Source organism: Polyodon spathula, chromosome 6, assembly GCF_017654505.1.
Source record: "Polyodon spathula isolate WHYD16114869_AA chromosome 6, ASM1765450v1, whole genome shotgun sequence".
NCBI classification, from domain to species: Eukaryota; Metazoa; Chordata; class Actinopteri; order Acipenseriformes; family Polyodontidae; genus Polyodon; species Polyodon spathula.
In genome coordinates this window covers 6385035-6407633 of record NC_054539.1, presented here as the reverse complement: position 1 = coordinate 6407633, position 22599 = coordinate 6385035, and the positions used below count along the sequence as shown (strand labels likewise).

General features: G+C 39.0%; 1 protein-coding gene across 3 annotated transcripts; it reads right to left on the bottom strand.

Moving 5' to 3' along the window:
* Positions 1–1836: 1836 nt before the first annotated feature.
* On the bottom strand, positions 1837–21788 carry LOC121316733 (fumarate hydratase, mitochondrial). 3 transcript variants are annotated; one of them, XM_041251858.1, is made up of 13 exons: positions 21564–21645; positions 20669–20826; positions 17899–18070; positions 17365–17549; positions 16345–16479; positions 16115–16225; positions 14457–14633; positions 13409–13591; positions 12208–12373; positions 11624–11827; positions 10608–10735; positions 10156–10309; positions 1837–6427 (listed from the first exon to the last, which is right to left on the bottom strand). In XM_041251858.1, the coding sequence occupies exons 2-13, from the start codon at positions 20690–20692 to the stop codon at positions 6285–6287; spliced, it is 1782 nt and encodes a 593-aa protein (XP_041107792.1). In that variant the 5' UTR covers positions 20693–20826; positions 21564–21645; the 3' UTR covers positions 1837–6284. The 3 variants fall into 3 exon arrangements, with proteins under 3 accessions (XP_041107792.1, XP_041107793.1, XP_041107794.1); XM_041251859.1 differs by lacking the exons at positions 17365–17549; positions 17899–18070; positions 20669–20826 and having other exon boundaries at positions 1838–6427; positions 21564–21788; XM_041251860.1 differs by lacking the exons at positions 17365–17549; positions 20669–20826; positions 21564–21645 and having other exon boundaries at positions 1838–6427; positions 17899–17986.
* Between the last annotated feature and the right edge of the window lie 811 nt (positions 21789–22599).

Sequence of the window (22599 nt, the reverse complement as noted above, 5' to 3'; positions counted from 1 at the left end):
GCGGGACTGTGTGTGGCTGGGAGAGTGCAGCCTGGAATCATAAATAGTTAGGAGAGTCCACGTATCAGCTGACTTGAATATTGCACACTGTTAGGCTAGGTTTGGGCAGGTGGGGGGACATTCTGGAGTGAACTATTGGGAAGCTGTATTGGTGGCCTTATTGCAAAGGGTCTGGTTGGGGTTCGTGCTGTTTGATATTCCTGTTTATCACTGCCTGTTTGTTCTGTAGTCTATTTATTCTATCATGTATTTATTCCTTTAACCAGAACAGGCATATTTTTAGCTGTTTAAAAGTGAATTAACACAGTATTTACTGCATGGTGTGAGGGGGGTATTGATGAGGGTTTTAGGTATTTATTAACAGGAGGGATTTTTAGTGTTGCACAAGTAGGGGGCGCTTTTGCACAGCCCAGGGATTAAGGGATTGTTTATGTGTTTTTCTTGGTTTGTGTGAAATAAAGCATTGCAGAATTGACTTGTGTGTTGGCATGCTGATTTTTCTTCCAAACGAATCACATTGGGATCCATACGGCAGTGGTCAGCTAAGCGTGTGTACGCAGGGGCCACTGTGCAATTTGAGCAGAAGGACCAGTTACAGTTCTTGCAAATCTTTCTTATGCACTGTTGGTTGCCGTTTGGGTATTTCCCCTCTTACCGCTACATCCTTGTTTATCTATCAACATTCCTCTCTGAGCGCTCCACTGTGCAAACGTGCATTTTAATTTGAGTACTACACAAATACATTCTACTTTATTTTGCATTTAACTCCTTCGCAGGATTTTTTGTAACCAGTGTTATAAATATTATTTTCACGCTTTAATGGTTGCAAATCCTGGAAATAGTTTCTAGCAGGCAGTGTGTGTGTCAGGGGTGTCAGATCTCCCCCTTGCCTACAGTAATAGTACATGGAGATCTATTTGATTGGAATAAACAGCGGCAGATCTAAAAACCTCTGAGAACTAGAATTTGTACAACAAAATAATCAAAATCAAACATCTAACACTGCAGACAAATCTCAATTACAGCACGCATATCCTGTGCTCTTCAGTTAAGCAACACTGTTTTTGCATTGATAAGGACTGTGAAATATATATTTATTTCAACGTGTATTTGTCATCAAGAGAAGAACATATATTTATTTTTCCAACAGTTGTATTGGTAATTCTAAATTAAATAAACACAAATCATGAATTCCTATTATTTCTAGTAATGTAGAACTGATTGAATACAAATATAGTTTGACTGGTGCAGCAGGCTATGATTAGTTTCTCATGCCTTTGACCTCCGAATCCTGGGTTCAAATGAGCTGGAGCAAAATGTGCTGGTTCTTGCATTGTCTGAGTGGTATAAAGGCAGAGCCTGGCACATCAAGAGCTGTGCTAATGCATTTGCTATCAAGCTTTAACCTGTTGGAAGTTGCAGCAATAACCAATACTTATTTATCCTGATAGGTTTTAACTGGTCATTTTGGTATTATGCAGAATAACAATTGCCAATTATACTAGACTGCAAACCCTTTGCTTAGGGTTTAAAAACATGCATTCTGATGATTCAGTACATTGGGGGTTCCTTGCAGAGACAGAAGTGCCATTTACACATGAAAGAACACCATCTGTTTTAAGTGCTGTAATCAAATGACATGAAAGAGGAGGGGAAACAATGTAAACGTGACCTCTTGTTTGTATGTTTTCTGTTCGTTTCTCGGAAGCACAATGCTGCAGTACACATGTAAATCCACTGTATGCCTTCCTCAGCTCTTGAAGAGAACACAACAACAACGACACTGTCTCCTCCGCTGGAGAATAAATATAAACACTGGTCTTCAGGTCACAGCTATTAAAACACAGGCTAGTTTTGGTTTAGGGTAAATACGGCTCTGCTTCTTCATAGTTCTGTTCATCAGAGTGAAGGGGAACAGAGGTGTTCAGGTTTCAGGTGTTCAATAAAATCAGATTGTATTTCGCTGTGCATCTAACCACAGGCACTTTTATTAAGCAAATGGCAACGAATCAAATAGTAGAGCAACAGCGGTCCTTCCTCGCTTTTGCGGGCCAATGGGCAACCCAAACAAACCATTACAAATGAAATCATAGGTGAGTCCGTCAAGCATTACAGTAGACCAGTACGATAATATAAGATCTTTTGTATCAGAAAATTACTCATCTTCAGGCTTCTAGACCTTCTTGTGTGCCCAATGAAAGGAAATTAAAAGTCTCCTGGTATCACAGTTAAGTTAAAAACTTGCCGTTGGATAACAAGCAGAAGAATCGGATGTGCCTATTACGCTTCAGGAAAATAAAAGGTAGCATATGGACACATGAAAGAATAATTAGATAACTTTACAAACCTGCTGTGTTTATTAAAATGCGAGAAACAGTTCATAGGTCTGGTTTATAATGAATTAGCATTTCGTAGAAGATGACCCTTGTCTGCTTAACATACGATTTATTTATTTATTTATTTAATAAATAATGATACTGGCATAGATAAACACATACACTGAAAAAAACAGAAACATAACACATCATAACTCTGTCAATAGGTATGAAGCCACCATTGGCATTAAATCTATATGTTATTGACCGTTGCCAAAATCTGGCAGTTGCCGCTAATGCCCAGGCAGTTAGCGAACTGCCCAGCTGCAGCAGGCAGCTGCCGAATTAGCTTTGAATTTTGTCAGCTGCCCACAGCCACCCAGGCTGCTGGTGAAGAAAGACTTTAGTGCGTCCTGTTGTAACAAATGAAAGGCTACTGGAATGTAACACCGCAGTGTTCATCCGCTGTGTATCTACTGCAGTTCTCAATAATAGTTTGTCAGTCAAATAACTATTTAATCATTAGACTGACTGAATCATTTATATTTATTTTTATTTATTTATTTTAATGAAATCCCAAGGCAAATGTCTAATTGTCTGACATCTGATGTCAGCTAATGTTAAACATGAAATAATATTTTTTTTCACATTCAAACAATATTTTCTACAGAACGAAAACAAAACTTTTTAAAAGAAAACGTTTTCTTCCAGGTCAAATTGTTGTTCACATTTCTAAATAAGAAAAATACAAACTTTATGCTGTTGATTAATGATTAATTAATATTGCTGCGATAAAATAGTTTTGGCACTGTGTTTAAGGTAACTATTTAACTGGGTTGTTTTTACATGTTTAAACTTAACTGTGATTAACAGTCTCTTGCTGATATTGAATGATCTCACATTCAAACAATGAACTCTGTTCAGAAATGTGTATTGTATTACTGCAATAAGAACAAAATAAAACATTGTTGCATTTTATTCTGGACTCGTCCCCCTGGCCCGATTTTAATCTAACCCACGATGATAATAAAATGTGCATTGATATTTTGTTTAGTTCCGTTGCTATAGTTTTGTCAGAATTGCAACGGTGGCTTGGTAGCGGTGCACTTTTGCGCTTAAAGGCAACAAAGGTAATTCACTCTCTATTTGTATTATATTGTATCTGTTAAACATCTTTCTTCACCCGAAGCCAGCCAAGGCAGATGCCAAAATGACATAAAATGCAAAGCTAATTTGGCATCTGCCCGCACCAACTGCCCGGGTATTACGACAACTGCCCAATTTCGGCAACGGTCCATAACATATATAACAAGTCTGGAAGGTGTTTTTTTTTGTTTTGCTGCGTTTTCTTCTGGAGGGATATACTGTACAACAATTTCTCAGCGATTACCACCCATAATTCATTTTAAGCCTGTTCTCCAAAGTGACCATTAGAGTAGTCATTGTGAAAGATCAATTTTTGGCCCAGTCTTGAATAAAGAAACCCCTGCTAACCAAGTGCCTTTTGTCAGGTTTAGGGTTAGGGTTACGATTAGGGTTTGGGGTAGGTTTATAGTTGGGTTAGAATTAGGGGGATTTGCATAATTCTTGTCTATTGTTTCTGAAGCTAATTTTCAATAAGATGCTATTTCTATGTTACAGTGTATGTCAGGGATGCCTTTGGAGTAACATACTCCATACCAGGAAGGCTTCAGGAATGGGTTCTCTCCGACATTCGCAGTGTGGGATGGACTTGGTCAGCAACAATTTAAGTTCACAAGGGAACGTTTTTGTCCTTCTAGGAAACTCAAAGGACCCAGCCTAGTGTGCTTATGCAAATGGCTGGAGCGGGTCCAGTACAAGTGGGATCTAGTAAAGTAGACAGGAAGTGCACACCATGGATTTATGATCTAGAAAACAATGATCTAGCTGTCTAACACCACATCCTGAAGAAGATGGTAAGGGTTTAACTGAGGATAATGGAACTGGAAACCAGTGAGCCTCTCTGGGAGCTTTAGTCAGCCCTTTGGGAAAGTCAACATTATCTGAAAGGCAGAGGTCCTCTCTGGCACAATCAGAACAGCATATGTTGCTATCTGGGACATCTCATTATTGTTCGGTGGCTTTGGAAGATGGTGGGTTAACCAAAAATACTGCACAGGCTTATGCTTTTTATGAAAAGAATAATACCTGAGGTTAGTGTCACCCACACTGGGGGCAACTTTTTTTTTCTTGCCATCAAAAGGAAAATATACTTTCCAATATATTTAGCTGTAGCATTGATTTTCCAGAAATGTTATTGCGTACAGAATGTTTTATTGATAATCACAGGACAATGATTTCCAAATTCCCCATGGCCACCAAAACGAAATCTTAAGGGAAAGGACTAACGGTTCACATTGGAGTTTTTACACAATCCAATTTTAAAAGGTCCTTCGAGAAGGCCAATTCATTAATCAAATATCCATTTTCCAGGTAAACAACAATTAAATTGTTAACCAAACGCAATTTGTTGCTCAGGGTAAAACTCGATTAGATTTTCCGCAAACACAGACAAAGCTGCAATGGCTTTTTAAATGGTCATGTCAACACTGTATTAAAACCAGAGTTTGCACCTTGCACATGTTTTTAAACTATAGCACATCATCGACAGCTGTCTTGGATGTAATGAAACAGGTAAAAAAAAATAAAAATAAACACCTGTATCGATTACCAATGATCTTACTCAAAACCAACTTCCAAAATATACCAGTAATTGTCATGCTATTTGTATACATTCAAAAAAAATTATTTCTGACATTCAAACTCATTACTGGCAGTGTGCAACTGCTGAGGTTCAATGCAATTGGCAGCAGTACTCATCTGCAGAGAGAACACTTATAAACTAGACTTGCCAAAATATATTATAACTCTTGGGCCCAATGTAGCAGAAATCCAATGCATCACATTACAGGTCCTTTATTATAAGGCTTCAGCAGATTGCTTTTCTTTCCATTGTGTACAACAAATGTACCCATAGAGGGTTCAGTGATCATATATGTTAAAAATCGTCTCAAGGCTCTGTGCATGCTTAGGAAAACACTTTACAATTAATACATATGTTGAGCACACCATAGGTCCTGGAACATGCGTGCACACTGTAAGTTATACGTTTTAATAGTGGGGTAAATGGCTCGTGTGTAAACAAATTGGGCCTATAACAAAATAACCATGGTTACTGGAAATAATCATTACTTCTATTGCTTTAAGATGTACTTATCTTTGACAAAATAGGATTAAAAACAGAGGAGTTATATTTTCACACTGTCCCACTCACAAGCAGTGCTTTGTTAAAACTGCCTGCCATATGAAATGGCTAATGGGCACTACAGGCTTAGTAAATGGTTTAAAAGTTACCACATAAAACGGTCAATTTATAAAATGTCTCGGACAATTGGGAGATGTATAAAGCAATTGGGAAATTCATAAAGTTACAAGATGATTTATAAAATGACCAAGCAAATGTTGGTTAATTTATAGGTTTCCTGGGGAAAAAAAAAAAACTGACAGTAATGTCAAAAAACTGAAAACTAAAATGTAAGGAAAATTCTACAATTACCATAGCACAGAACTTTTAAGATGGCCTTTTCACTTTAATAATAATGACCATAAGCTATGTTGTATAACAACTACTATGTACCAAGAGAACACTGCTGAAAACCAAACATTTAAAAAGGAAACATTTGTATGCATCAAAAGCACCAGTAAACTGTTTACTTATGAATACAAGTTGCATAGCGTATGTCCGTTTCAACATTTCTCTTGTATGCTTCTGAAAAAATCTTCTTTTGCCACAAATAACGCAGTTTATTTTTAAATTACACCCTCTGAGGTTTCCTCACTGTTGCCCAAACGTGTGTCCGAGAACTGCTTTTACGTAACTTAAATGTGATTACTACATCTCCCATCTACTGGTAAAAAAAAAAATGACTGTACATAGTGGATTTGGTGTTATTTAGGGCCCAGCATATCCTGGGGTTTAACCCACTGATCAAACTGTTCAGATGTAAGGTATGCAAGCTTGATTGCGCTTTCTTTTAGCGTTGAGCCATCCTTGTGAGCAGTCTTGGCAATCTTAGCAGCTTTGTCATATCCTGTGCAAAGAAAACAAATGCATTAACGCCACATCCAAATTCATTCCTCCGATCTGGTCACAATTGTGGTAGCATGATTCTGAACTTTTTGTCACAGCATTAGCGAAGGCAAGAAGATTTTATCTACATTTCTGCTATGGTTTCGCTCATGGATTATCTGACAGACAGAGATAATATAAATGGAATGGCACCTCCTACATCTGTTCATTCCATGGCACCCACTTCCCACATAAACAGTCTGATTTTTCAGAATAAATTCACTGTGGGATGATAACTGCACTGGGTTGGATTTTCTCAAGGTCATGCAAGAGATTTTTCACACTACAATATAGTACAGTTAGTACCTTTTCAACCTGGATATAAAGACAAGTGTTGTTCATGCTACTAGTTCATAATGTGCCATTCATATAAAGGCAACATTGCTGTACTGATGCAATCATTCAGGTACTTTCAATTTGATTCAGTGGTTAGAACTGAAATTGTTCATTTTACCTATAGCAAATGCAACATGTATTTTCTGTGTGGACATGTGACTGCTGCAGTCTTTCTGAACTATTACAGCAGCATACAAATCAATGTCATCCAAATGTATGTACATGTATTTATAGTACAAAATTACCATGACAAATTATCAGGTGCCGAACTGGCCAACAACCGTTTGTGACTTGCCAATGTGCCTCTTAAGGCATGCTTCACTATATTAGTGCTTCTCTGCCTTCTAACTGAATAGCTCTCTACAGGGGACATATATCTTTGCTGCAGCAGTTAAAGGAGTAAAAGGTTAAATAAGCAGATGCAGAAATTAAGGAGACTTATTTCAGCAACTCAAAAGAGCTTCCAACATGCCCATGTGCTGTGTACGTGTCCCAGTCTAGAATCACCCACTCAGAAACATGACAGCTGTTTAGGGAAACAAGCATGCTCATTCAGTTATTTGCAAGTCTGATTATGGCCATCACGCAAAAGCACTTGGTGTTAAGAACACTTTACTTGTTTGAATGGCCGCCTGTGCCAAGTATACAGCTGGTTGAAGAAAAGACTACATGCATATACCCGCAGTTAGTTACCAGCATTGACAGGTATGTAGCACTGCAGTATAATGAGAGAACTTAAAATTAACTGGATATGATGGGGTTTTTTGTGATCAGAAGCAAAGGATCCCTGATGGCAAGCTGTATGAGATTGCAATGTAAATTCAAAATGCAAAGTGCCTCACTTTGGTTAAACTAGATCCTTCTCCTTTCCTATCATCTTTGCCCAATGCTTGCACACAATGTGCACACAGTTTATATTAATCTAGTGCAGGGCTGTCAAACTCAAGGCCCGCGGGCCGAATACGGCCCTTGGAAGCATTTTATCCCCCCCCCCCCGCAGTTCATTCATTCCAGTGTAATTTGGCCCGGCCCAGTTTGAGTCTACTGGGTTATTACACATAAGAACTCCAAATCCCATCAGCCATCAGAAAAGCAGCGGGAAGCTCAGAGCTAAAGAAACAGAAGACAGCGAGAGAGCCAATCATATCTCGTGCTTGGTGCTTGAGGCGTGTTCTCCCATTAGACACTGTAGCCTACTGGCCGTCAAACGATAATATAACTCAAAATGTCCAAGAAAAGAAAGATCGATAAGGAAGACAGATTGTTTCAGGATAGGTGGGAGAATATTTATTTGTAGAGCAGCAAGAAAACCCCATTTGCTTGGTATGTAAAGGAAGTACTGCGGTGATGAAATTATTCAAATTTAAAGCGCCACTATGAAACAAAACAAAGAAAAATATGGCGAGTGAAGGAAAGCAAAGGCAAGAAAAGCTGGCCGAATTAAAAAGAACCCTTGATTTACAGCAGAACATGCTTAAAAAGGCAAAAAGTGAAAGTGATGCGGCAGTAAAGGCAAGTTGTCAGAGCTAATCGCAAAGTTGTCAAAGCACTTTTCTGAGGGTGCTTTTGTAAAAGACTGCATGCTTAAAGTAGTAAATAGCTTAAATAGTCTGTCCTGAGCGTGTGTTTTCCTATGTCAGTCTTTCAAGAAATACCGTGGCTGAAAGAGTGGATGACCTGGCTACCGCTCTTCAAGACAGCCCACTGAAAAAGGAAGCGATTTCGTAGCCTTTTCTCTTGCTGTTGACAAGAGCACAGATATCACTGTGATATGGCTGCGTTATCTATTTTTATCCGGGGTGTTGATGCAGACTTCACTATTACCCAAGAGCTTTTGGATGTTGCAGCTATGCAGCTCACTACCACAGCAAACGATATATTTCAACAGCTTGAGAAGTGTACACGCAACATGAAAATTACGAATGGGAAAAATTAGTTGGATTGACAACAACAAACGGAGAAGCGCCTCCTGTGTGTGAAGGCTAAGTTTGATTCTATCTCGGTTGAGCAGTTTTACCAGTTCCTTCCAGCCACATTCCCACAGCTCCACATTCAGGCTGCACGTGTCATGTCAATGTTTGGCAACGCCATAGCTACACAGGCGGGTGTAGAAGTGAAAACTTGAGCTTGTTGACATCGAGGATGAGCATCCGCTCCATGGAAAGAACTACTACACGAAACCCTTCCACTCCAAGACGGTGTTCGATAAGGCATTGCCCAGTTGAAGCCGTTTGAAGAGGCCGAAGCCAGAGTCACCGTGAGGATGCCGGGACTCTGGGAGCCCATAAGCAGGTCAGTTTAGGGGCTGTAATCCCAAACTAAGTACAGTGAGGATTAGTAGTGTGCCGATCTTACAACAGTATAGATCTACTTCATGAGTGGAATCACTGCCATCTACTGGCAACTTCAATATCACACTCACCATAACAAGCTCAGGATTCTTCACTCAGTTTAAAGACTAAACTCAGAATATTTTAATTCTCACAAATGTAAAGCATATAAGCTTTGGAAACTATGGGATTTTGCTTAGCCCCATTTACATCAATAAAATCATTTTTGTAATGAAAAGCCCTTGTAGTAACAAGCTTTAAAAAGATAACAATGTAATTTGTCTAGGTTATCCTCACCCCCCCCCCAACCCCCACGCACACACACCTCTTTATGACAGTCTCACCATGTGGGGCATAAGATACACAGTTCTTTTGCATGCACAGACTCCCACCCTAAAAATCTGGCCCCTTGTGGTTTAGACCCACAGGACTTGATCCTCTGCAGCTTAAAGCCCCAATAATTGTGTGGATGTACTGTAGGCAAGCCACTAGCTTAACCCCAATTATCCAGTGGATTACACATATCCAGACATTATTACCAGGGGTTGACATTAGGTTCTTGTGCGAGTACAAGCAAAAATTAGGGGTCATCATTCAAGTCGCTGTATGGCTCCACCGCCTCCTCCGTCAGTTTAAACAATTGGGATGGCAGCACCAGAGACCACCACAATAGTTTCTGAATTTCCAGACTGTTGGTTATTACAATATTTAGCAAATCATCACAAATGGCTCCAGAGTGGCACATCCAGTAAAGGCACTCCACATGGAGTGCAGGATGCACCCTATAGCCTGAAGATCGCAGGTAGTTCAAGTGCCCATTAAAAGAACACGACTGATCTTATGATCAATGAAAAATGCTTTCCTGTTAAAAATGTACTGACTGTACATCTTTGTGTCTTAAAGAACAATATGGAAGTCTGCATTTCTGTATTGGTTCGCATGTGTAAGTGTTACGTGAATCCCGGATTATTACCCAATTACTATAATTATAGCTTTGATAGAAAAAAGTGCTCCAAGGCCTTACCTATATGTGGGTTCAGTGCGGTTACCAGCATCAGAGATTCATTCATTAGTTTGTTGATTCGTTCTTTGTTTGGCTCGATTCCAATCACACAGTTCTCAGTGAAAGATACAGAAGCATCTCCCAGCAGCTTTGCAGAGTTTAGTACATTTTTAATCTGCGAACAAAGAACTAGACAGCTGTATTGATGATTTGAATCAGTACCCCATTACGGGGGAGTGGGAATATTGTACATGAATAAAAAGATCAAAGTTAGCTCAAGCTTTTGAGTTTATAAAATAGGCAACAGTAGTAAAGCTGTGCACATGACCAGATTCTGAATTCTGTAGCCCTCATGAAAAACATTTACAACTCATTAGATCTAGTGCAGTAAGACTGATCATACTGCTGAGCTTAAGTAGTGAGCTGTAAACTGCCTTTACTATCTAGGTCTGTCTGTATGTATTCTTACTTACCATCATGGGCTTGAAAACATTCAGTTCAAAGTGACCATTGCTGCCTCCTACTGTCACAGCCACATTATTTCCCATCACCTGTGCAGCTACCATAGTAATGGCCTCACACTGGGTTGGGTTCACTTTACCTGAAAAAAAAAAGACAAATATGCATAATATAAACTAATGATGATCATCCAAATGCTTTTAAATTTTAGCTTAAAAAAGGCATGCTGTTTTTTTCCCCCCCCCCACAATACACAAGCCAGTCCCGGCCTCGGTTACACTATTTAATTCCCCAGTCTCAGGACATCAGAGCTATGTAGAGCTTACATACACAGTATCACTTTACATAGGAAGCAAAGGAATAAAGAACACACTGCTCTTCAAATTATAGGGGCGATGTTTGCAGGAAGCACGAGATAAAAGACCATTGTAAAAACACATATTGTACCACCATGGTCAACAACTGTATCAGAACAGTTTTACTGTTCACTCTAGAATAGAGAAACTGAAGGTCACTTTGTCCCAAGTCTCAGCTCACCTGCATTAGTGACTTTTAAAGAAATCTTACACATGACATACAACACCTCTCAAAACAAATGTAAAAGTGCATTTCCAACAGCTGCCACAGCGAAATCGGTGGTTTCTCTTAGGCTCCTCTTTCTCTATTAGTAGCAGTTACTACAGGGGGCAGGATTATTTATTTATTTCAAATCATATATTTCTAATATGGTTCTTAAAATGACACACAATAGTAAAATAATACGAAAAGTCAATTTATTTTCAGTGAATTCTTTCTTAGATCATTTTCAGTACTGAAAAAACAGTGGGATACATTCTCAAAGCTATTTACTCCATATTATTTTTAGATTCTCGCAAGCAGCCTACAATAAATGTGATTGTTTTATCTAAAAAGTCACCTGTTCAGATGAGGATGCAAAAAAAAAAAAAAAAAAAAAAGATTTATAGTAAATTTGGAACAACAGGTTCTTCTACTCTATGCAGCTATGAAACAGGACATTTTCTTACCATACCTGGCATAATACTGCTTCCTGGTTCATTTTCAGGCAGGATGAGTTCACCGAAGCCCGAGCGAGGCCCAGAGCCAAGGAAACGGATATCATTGGCGATCTTCGTTAGACTGCAGGCCACAGTGTTCATCGCTCCACTCAGCTCCACCACAGCATCATGCGCAGCAAGCGCTTCAAACTTATTTGTCGCGGTCACAAACGGTAAACCTGGAGACAAGATGCTTTAAATGACATTTTTCTGTAATTTGGAGCAAAATATGCATCTTCATTTCTGCAGTAAAATTAATTTGTTCATTCCTCGTGCGAGTTCAAGTATTTTACCATACTGGAAGAAAACATTCTGTTAAATTCGTAAGACATTATATTTATTACAACTATCATAATCTCCATTGCATTTTGTGGTTACAATATCTTCAAGTTACTAACAGCCCCCTCTTCAGATACACAAATGTAATGGGCAATCCATCCCCAAAAACGGTACCCAAACATTATTAATTTACAAACAATGCAGAATGACTGGGTGGGGCATGTGGTCTGTTTTCAGACCTACAAGCAGGGAGTAATGGCCTTGCCCTCAACGGCATTACCTGTAAGCTCAGACACTCTGGCAGCTACTTTTTCCGCAAAACCAATGGGAGTGTTCAATCCAGTACCCACAGCAGTGCCTCCAGCGGCCAGCTCGTATACTCTCGGCATGGCAGACCTGATCCGTTCCATGCTGTATTTCACCTGCTGCACATAGCCACTAAACTCCTGAAACAAACACAGACTTTTAGAAAATGTTCAGCAAGCACAGCTCTGGGTGAACAGGAACACGAATTCTGATCCCAGTCAAGTACATTAAGATAAAACAGAATTGGAAAGGAGATACATTGCACAGTAGATTTTACTATGAGATTACAGTACATTAGTACAGTATATTTTTATACAACCACAATGTGGAGAGTATATACAAATACTGTACGGTTTGGAGAGAATGAATAAATAAATAAATCCAGGATTCCAGAACTCAATTAAATTGGAATTGCTAACAACAAAGCAAAGCAAGTATTTCTCACTATTTTATTATTCAGATTTTTTTTGTGTTCAGTCACTTTAAAAACAACTGTCTTGTCCCAAAATCCTACTTGCTATCTATATGGGTTCTTTTCTTGCTTAAATAAAGCATAAGATGCACCAGCCGATGCAATAGTGAAACTGCAGTCTTCTTTCATTGCTGAAAAACGTGTGGTGATTAACCAATACATTTACATGATCATTTTTAAAACCAGACAAGTAAAACAATCCAGCAGTTGTTTAATAAGTATGACAGGTTTCTTAACTTCTGCTTGATAACAGGATGACAGCAGCACATGCCTGAACTGCGGTCATGAACAAGGACTGTATAGACTGACAGCACGAAACCTGAAAAGGAGTGGGATTGTTCGCTGTTGAGAATCACAAGTAAGCCACTTGTAAACTCTATTCATTGGTGAAAGTAGGATGTAACCTGCCCTGTATATTAATGTCTGTAGCTTCTATTTTGTTGCTCAAATACCACCTGTTGAGACCTGTAGGTTTACCTGCAGCTTCTGCATGAGATTACATTCTGTACTGTCTTTGTTCCTGAATTAAACTCTTCTGATTGAAGATTACCTGAAGACGACCGACTTATTTTTAAGACGAAAAGAAAAAACTAAACTACTACACACTGATCAAACATCGTTTTACATCAACTGATGTGTCCATTTCTATCCAATGACCTTTGTATAAACTATAAAACTCATGACAGTAGAGGACTGTTTATACCTGGCCTAGAGAGAGGGGCACAGCGTCCTGAGTGTGGGTGCGCCCGATCTTGATGATGTCCTTGAACTCTCTGGCCTTGGCCTCCAGTGCATCATGAAGAGTCTGCAGTCCAGGCAGCAACTCCTCGTGAACCTCTTTGGCAACAGCAATGTGCATGGCCGTGGGGAAAGTGTCATTAGAGCTCTGTGGAGGAGACAAACAATTCCCATATATATCACAAATCAATGGTCCCTAGTCAACAGTGAAGTAACAGGAAAACACGCACCAACAGTAAGCTTAGCATCACAGAGACTGGCTGACCACCTTCATAGGTGGAAAAATTAAATAAAAAATCCAGCACAAGAAGTAGTATGAGTTAGGGTTGGTTCTTATTTTTAAATTTTAACAAAGATTTTAAATCTATCTTCTTACTTTTTATTAGCACTACCAATATAATAACCGGCCCCCATTTTCTTCTTTTGGTTATTGCTTGTATTTTATACTTGTATTTTGAATACATCGACCTTCCAAAAATGCTTCAGATGAAAAGTTGCTGCTGCTTCCAACATATAAAAACCAAAAGATTCTCAGCACAAAAAGGGGGGCAGAGGCAGGAAAACAAATCTTAAAAGCACTGGTAAGAACTAAACAAAAATAAAAACAGAAGGAGATTTAGAGTATCAGAAGTGATGTAGCAAAAACAGTAAAAGTTGTTGGTTTGTTTTTCTGTGTCTTTTTTCTTAACTTTCTTGGTTTTCTTAAATTTGAAAGGACCTCCAGGTAATATAGAGCAACCCTTTCCATACTGTCATCAATCAATGCTGTGCTGGGCAGTCTGTTTCAGAGGACGTATCTACTGTAACTGGAAAGGGTCTTTTTAGCAAAGAAGGCTTGTCGGAACTTAAAATACACAAAGCAGTGTAACTGAAACTAAAGCTAATACAAGCACACACTACAGTAAGACACCCACACTTCTGATGCTGGACGTTGTTTTCCTTGGTATATTTCCCCATACACTGTGTATGAAGAAACAGATTATCATTGCTGTTCATCGTTCTATTATTAGTACCTGACTTTTGTTGACATGGTCATTGGGATGGACAGGATCCTTGCTCCCCAGTTTTCCACCCAACATCTCAATAGCCCTGTTGCTGATGACTTCGTTCACATTCATATTCGTCTGTGTTCCTGAGCCTGTCTGCCAGACCACCAGGGGGAAGTGGTCATCCAGTTTGCCAGCAATAACCTAAGAACAAGCACACCATTAACCCAATGTGTATTACTGTATGTCTTCCACTTTTCACCATCCACAATACAGGGCCCTCTGAGTTCATGGATGGTGAAAAGTGGAAGACATAGAGTAATACAAATTACTACAATGTGCAGAGTTACACTGCACTGCCCAACACCAAAGAGGATGATGCAAAATTAAGAGCTGGCAACACATTACAAAGCAAGTGGGAGGATGGTCATGAGGCTGCTTCTTGTCTGTCTACTTCCCTACCTTCCCTGGTATGCTCCTCCGTTCCCTTCTCTACCTCTCAGTTTAGTGTTATCCCACTGGTGTGTCACTCCCTCTGGATTTGGGCTCAGTTTAAGTGGCGGTTTGGTCCGCAGTCCATGTCTGCCCCTGTCAATGTAAACCATCTGTTTCTACCTTCTGTGATAGACTCCGCTTTTAGTATATGGTACCAAGTCAGTTAAAGATTTATACATTGATAAATTTGCATCATTTCACCAGCTTTCCCTAAAATGTAACCTACACCAATCACACTTTTTTCATTACTTGCAAATTCAGAACTCTGCAAAATAAAGTGGCTCAATTTCCTTTACTGCCTCCCAAATCTACTACTGATTCTATACTAGAATTCAACCCTGACTGTAGGGGTGTTATATCTAAAATGTATAACATTACACTGTCTCTGCATTGCCCTTCACTGTCTACACTGAAAACTGTGTGGGAACAGGATTTAAGATTCAACCTCACAGATCACCCTTGGGAATCAATTCTTGCCCGTATGCACTCCTCTTCGGTTTGTGCTCGGCATGGGCTCATTCAATTCAAAGTTTTACATCGCCTCCTCAAAAGGTCAAATTGGCCAGAATCTACCCTGAACTGGATCCAACCTGTGACAGATGCAAACTAGCTCCTGCTTCTCTCATTCATGTTCTACTTTTGTCCCAGGTGGGCTCCATTCTGGATCTCTGTCTTTGAGACCCTCTCTCAAACCTTACATGTGCCCATTGACCCTGCCCCACTCACTACACTTCTCAGTGTAGTACCTAACAATGTTCCCCTAGCTAGGCTGCAGTCAGACACCGTGGCCTTTGCAACCCTTATGGTTAGACGTCTGATTCTGTTTGGATGGAAGCAAGCAGCCCGGCCCTGTTATGTTCATTGGATCATGGATCTGATGCAATGCCTTAAATTGGAAAAAATCAAGTTTACAAAAAGGGCATGTGTACTGGAAAACATTATACAGCATGGCAACCCTTTCTTTCTCATGTTGACAAACTCAGACTGTCCTCTCATCCTTCTAAGAAACCTAGCGCATCTCTCTTTTTTGAGAGAGAAAGAAGTGGAAAGCGCACTGCTTGGATTTAAGCAGAGGTCAGAGAGCAGACACAAAGCAAGATTCTTGTGTGTACTGAGCCACAGCACCCGTATAACCACTGTAGCTTTTTAAAACAATTTCGAAGACTTCAACCTTTGCAGCATCCCCTTACCTCATCAGCCGCTCTGACAATGGCATCAGCAATCTTAGTGTCCAAGCCATAGCCCTTGTTTACTTCAGCAGCCGCTCTCTTAAGAATGCCAAAAGCCTTGATGACTTGGATCTGAAAGGAATTTGTAAACTCTTTAAAAAGGTTAAGTGTCATTACACCATAAAGGTCAAAATTCTCCAGACTTTTCGGAGATGGCAACTGAGGGTTATTGTTCTACAAAAGGTACTTACAGGCATTCGTTCAGTTACTCCACCAATCTGGAAGTTCATAGTAGACCTGACTGTCTGGGCTCCATAGTACTTGTCATTCGGCACTTTCAGTTCACCAAAAGTATCCCTTTCAATTCTATAAGCCTCTGAGTTTGCCTGTGTGAGAATTAAACACGCACAGACTTTTTCAGCTAATCAATCTTAACACATGTTTACTGCATTTGCTGATTTTTTAAAAAAATGCAAGCTTGTGAGAGGACTGGTGTAAACAAACAAACAAAACAAAAAATAAACAAAAACCATTGCTCACAATGTCCATATTGTTTTGCTGCTAGAATGTTTTCCCTTCACTGCAGGTTAAAACATTTTTTCTTGTAACAACCCTATAAATAATTCACCTCCTGTGCTGGACTCTACCCGAGCCTTAACCTATGCTGGTGCCTAGAGTAGCTGTACCTGTAACACAGAGGGTTTTTAAAGGGCTCCAGAATTGATTTTTTGTCAAACACATAATAACTTAAGGGTAAATGAACTGTGTGCCCGATGCAGTTACTGGAATTAAAAATAACTGCAAAAGTATTCTCTTAAGTAGTTTTACACTGACTATTCTTTTGCATGCATTCGCGTTTCAATGCACAAAGGTGTCACTGTCATAAAAAGCAAGCATGCCAGTCAAATCTCTCGCTAGCTGCAAGCTGCAGGTTTCGGAGGCTAATTTCAAAGTAACATCTGTAATGTTATATAAACCTTCTTTCCTGAATTATTTTCCATAAGAGGGGGGTGGGGTGGCAGTAATAACCATTTCTATGCAGGTGGTGTGCACACATGTGCACAACACTGATGTCTAAGGGCCAGAGCTGCAATCCTTACAGATGCCTTTATTTTCAACTCCTGATGGCTTACAAACATGCTTAATTAGTTCCATAAAGAAACTTCTTCAATTAAATCATTAAAAGCAAAGCAAATACTGAATCAAAAGTGACCACCTGGCCAATGAGGATAAGTGCAGAAAAAGCTTAAAAAAAACTACATTTATCTCACAATGTTCCTCTGAATAGGGCACGAAGCATTAGGTCTGGACTGAGCCTCTCCCTGAACCTGCTTTTGATGGCATGCTCGAAGGTGATTCATTAAATCTGGCTTCCTTATCAGTGTCTTTGGACAACTGGTACAATGAAAATGTCCACTTGACCTGCAGTCCAGGTGACATTTGCATATCTTGTATTCTAAAGTGAAAGAAATGAGGAAAATATTTTGAAGACATGGATCCGTGCAAAGATGTTCTTACAATACAACAATATATTTTTCCCTAATAAAATTGGGATGACTGATGAAAAACTACTTTGAAGCAATTTTCAAATGAGAATTACTTATTCAATCAATTATAGAATATGGATACCTTTTTCTAAACACCACATTTATGACATTTTACAATTGAAAAAATAAAAAAGTGACATTGATGGATTAATAGGTCTCTCTACACTGAAGATTCAATTTTTTAAAATGTATTTTTCATCTAAGGAAAATGCATCATTTGTTTTTAACATATAGACAAACTTTGAATAAGACACAAACCTTCATATTGTGCTGCCTGTTTAAGATGAACCCCCAGGTGTCGCCTCACATGATGTAGGGCCCTGGGCTTATATACGCACGGCTTGCAAAATGGACAATGATAAAGCTCACAACACTGTGAGCAGCGTTTTATATCAGGGAACTCTCCTGCCTTCAATACAGTAATATGTAACTGAAATAAAGAGAGGTTAATACACTTCAGTGGGAACCTTAATTATAACTATAGAATCGTTGCTACTGTTCAGAATGACATGGTCTAGACAGAAGAACTTGAAACTGTAGAAACAGAAATTGTTGTAGCTGTGGACAGAGACTTAGGGGCCATCCAAATATTAGATAATAAAAAAATGCCAATCTTTGACCGCCATGTATGTAATCTAATAAACAGTTCAATGTAACGCACCCTAGGGCAAGCGACAGCTATACAACGCAGGGAGCTTGCTCTGTAGGATGCTTTACTACAACAGAACAGTAACACTAGCTACACGTACTCTAAATAACACAAAAACGGGTACATTCACACTGTTGCTAAAATAAGGTAAATGTCTTACCAACAGCAAGACGAAGCGTGTGTCCAAAACACGGGAGTCTATACATCAGGTACATCAAACAGAATTATAATATATTATATATTTATATATATATATATATATATATATATATATATATATATATATATATATATATATATATATATATATATATATACACATACATACATACATACACACACAGTGCCTTGCAAAATTATTCAGACCCCTGACCAATTCTCTCATATTACTGAATTACAAATGGTACACTGAAATTTCGTTATGTTCGATATTTTATTTTAAAACACTGAAACTCAGAATCAATTATTGTAAGGTGACATTGGTTTTATGTTGAGAAATATTTTTAAGAAAAATAAAAAAACTGAAATATCTTGCTTGCAAGTATTCAAACCCCGCACATTAATATTTGCTAGAGCCACCTTTTGCTGCAATAACAGCTTTAAGTCTTTTGGGGTAAGCATGTACCAGCTTTGCACACAGTGTCGGAGTGAATTTGGCCCATTCTTCTTGGCAGATTTGCTCCAGGTTGTTCAGGTTGGTTGGACGACGCTTGTGGACCGCAATTTTCAAATAGTGCCACAGATTCTCAATGGGATTGAGATCAGGACTTTGACTGGATCACTGTAGGACATTCACCTTTTTGTTCTTGAGCCACTCCAATGTTGCTTTGGCCTTGTGCTTGGGATCAATGTCCTGCTGAAAGGTGAATTTTCTCCCAAGCTTCAGTTTTTTTGCAGACTGAAGCAGATTCTCTTGCAGTATTTTCCTGTATTTTGCTCCATCCATTCTTCCTTCCAACAAGATGCCCAGTCCCTGCTGATGAGAAGCATTCCCACAGCATGATGCTGCCACCACCATACTTCACTGTAGGGATGATGTGTCTTGAGGCATGGGCAGTGTTAGGTTTGCGCCACACATAGCGCTTTGAGTTTTGGCCAAAAAGCTCTATCTTGGTCTCATCTGACCACAAAACCTTTTCCCACATCACAGCTGGGTCACTCTCATGATTTCTGGCAAACTCCAGACGTGCTTTCAGATGGTACTTTTTGAGTAATGGCTTCTTTCTTGCCACCCTCCAATACAGGCCAGTGTTATGCAGAGCTCTTGATATGGTTGACTGCTGCACCATTACTCCACTCCCAGCCACTGAACTCTGTAGCTCTTTCAAAGTGATTGTTGGCCTCTCTGTGGCTTTTCTCACAAGTCTCCTTCTTGTTTGAGCACTAAGTTTTGACGGATGGCCTTTTCTTGGCAGTGCCTGGGTGGTGTGATGCAGCTTCCACTTCCTGATTATTGATACAACTGTGCTCACTAGGATATCCAAACACTTGGATATTATTTTGTACCCTTTCCCTAATCTATGCATTTGTATTACTGTATCTTTAACTTCTGTAGAATGCTCTTTGGTCTTCATTTTCCTTCAGATTCACAGCATTACCAATGATCCTTCAACAGTGGAGTTTTTATCCAAAAAATGTGACAGCAACTTTAATGGTTCACAGGTGGAGGCCAATGGTAAGGTAACTGTGTCCTTGCTAGGGCAATTTCTTTCATCCGTGCAAACTGGGAGCTTCCACAGCACAGGGGTTGAATACTTATGCAAGAAAGATATTTCAGTTTTTTATTTTTCTTAAAAATATTTCCCAACATAAAATCAATGTCACCTTACAATAATTGATTCTGAGTTTCAGTGTTTAAAAATAAAATATCAAACAGAACTAAATTTCAATGTACCATTTGTAATGCAGTAATATGAGAGAATTGGTCAGGGGTCTGAATACTTTTGCAAGCCACTGTGTGTGTGTGTGTGTGTGTGTGTGTGTGTGTGTATATATATATAATTTTAGCAAACCCTTGTGTATGTATAATCATCTGGCTAACCACCATGTATGTATGTATATTGATCAGATTATGTAATATTTGCATGGCCCCTTATGCATGTGCATTTCCCTTGAACCATTTGAAAAATCTACAGTGCTATGGATAAGAATTATAAAGATTAGTGGGTTTCAATGTATTTTTTGTATGTTAATCCAATTTACAGAGTAAGATTCGCACACAGCAACGTGATTAATAACAAAGCTAATGTGTGTAGCTATCTTTAGGTGTCAGTTAATGTAATTACAAAAGCGTCGGCAATAAACATAAATGACTTATTGTTAAACACATGTATAATGTTAAGAGTGATCATTTCTCTTTCGGACAAATGTATCACTTACCAATTGTTTGTCAAGAGCCGACATCTGGTATCCGGCCTACAGCAAAACTCTTGAGTTAATCTGGTATTTTCTGGATACAAACTTCGTTAGATGTTTATCAATAGCATCGCGTATGTTCAAATCGCAATGCAACAGATCACCCTCATCATGTGATCGAGCTGTAGCGATAGAAAGATGACGTAATTAAAAGCTGGGCGCATGGTGTACGATAAGTGGGGTACCCTCGATGAGCCTGCAGTCTGCAGATATACCATATTGTACCCTAATTTGCATGCTTACTTTTTCAATGAACGTGTCACCTTTGTGCATTAAAAAGCAAGTAAATAGTCAGTGTTACACAACTTCAGATAACACTTTTGCAGTTATTTTTAATTCCAGTAACTGCTTCGCGCACACATTTCATTTATCCTAAAGTTACTGTATTTGACAAAAAAATAAATTCTGGACCCCTTTAAAAAATAACATCAATGATGAACATGATCACATGTACCTTATTTGTGTGAAGTTTATCTGGTATTATAACCTTCTCTTCACATAGCCACATCTAAAACACTTTCAAACAAAATGTAGCAGCAAAACATTCAAGTAAGTAAAATTACGCTGTGTGTTAATTGTTTATTCGTTTGTAGATTTGGAATATTAAAATAAACCCAGTCACAGACTCGTTGACCGATCTCGCTGCTGTAGCGATGCACTGGTCTGAGATAACTCAAGGCAGACTGCTCTTTGTCGGAAATTCCCTTTCATTGGAGCCACTCAAGCAACCACAAAATCAGTTTAAACGGCGTGCGTATCATCTGAATGCCTCTATTAATTAACTAAAGGTCACAGAGGTCATGAAAACTGCTTATGTTGCTCAATCAAACATGGTGTTTCTCTAATGGATAAAACTTACCATCCTGGTCGAGAAAAGTGTGACGCTAACTAGGAGTCTGCTGCATAATCGGTAGACGTTTCTGAGGGAACGATACATGGTGCGGTTTAGGTTACTTACAGGGTGAAGGAGGAACCTTAAGAGAAACCTACCACAAGCCTCTGTGTGTGATAGGAAACATATAGCGGCAACAACCAACAGGGTAAAACTGCAGACTTCAGGCTCATCCTGCGTACCTAACTCAGCGTACCCCTGCGTGCGCAGCTTCTAACCACGTCACAGTGAAGCCGAACTCTAGGGTAGCTCCTCCAGCACCCCAATCACATGACAATGTCATAAGCAAGGAATACAGAAGGAGATGTGATACCTTTATTGGACTAACTAAATAATAATCATCATAAATATATGTGGCAGCTGGCTCTTGAGCTTTATATATATATATATATATATATATATATATATATATATATATATATATATATATATATATATATATATATATATATATATATATATATATATATATATATATATATTTTTGTGCTAATGAATAATCATATATCCCTGTCCTCTAGGCAGTCATATTTTATGTTTTACGCTCATATTGTTAAATATACAATATATGATATGTATATTGATACAACACGAACATGAAGATAACTATCAGGATTGCACGAGATCATGTCTCCCTGGTCCTCTAGGCAGTCAATCATTATAGAAGGGTCCCAACCATTACAATGTTTACACATTTGTAATTTTTTTTTTTAAATGGACGATGTCCGAAGGCACAGTCCACTGAACAGAATCTGGGGTCTTGCACTTCAGCATGAGAGCCCCTCAAAACTCCATGCTGTCCATCTCCCACATTTCCTGGAGCAAAGTCCTTGCAGCTGGTCCCACAGTGTCAACACTCAGTAATCTGAAACTCAGTAAACTGAAACTCAGTATGATGAAACTCAGAGTGGTGCTCCTGAATGTATTCTTGAGTAAACATATTCCAGTTTACAACACCTGTTCAAAATAGAATAATGTTTAAGGAGTACTTAGAAGTAGTTCC

Coding starts and splice junctions, on each gene's coding strand:
- LOC121316733 (XM_041251858.1), bottom strand. CDS start 20,692: ATGTCGGCTCTTGACAAACAATTG. Junction 13,592..14,456: donor ACCATGTCAACAAAAGTCAG/GTACTAATAATA, acceptor TCTCCTCCACAG/AGCTCTAATGACACTTTCCC. Junction 10,736..11,623: donor AGGAAGCAGTATTATGCCAG/GTATGGTAAGAA, acceptor TTTTTTTTTCAG/GTAAAGTGAACCCAACCCAG.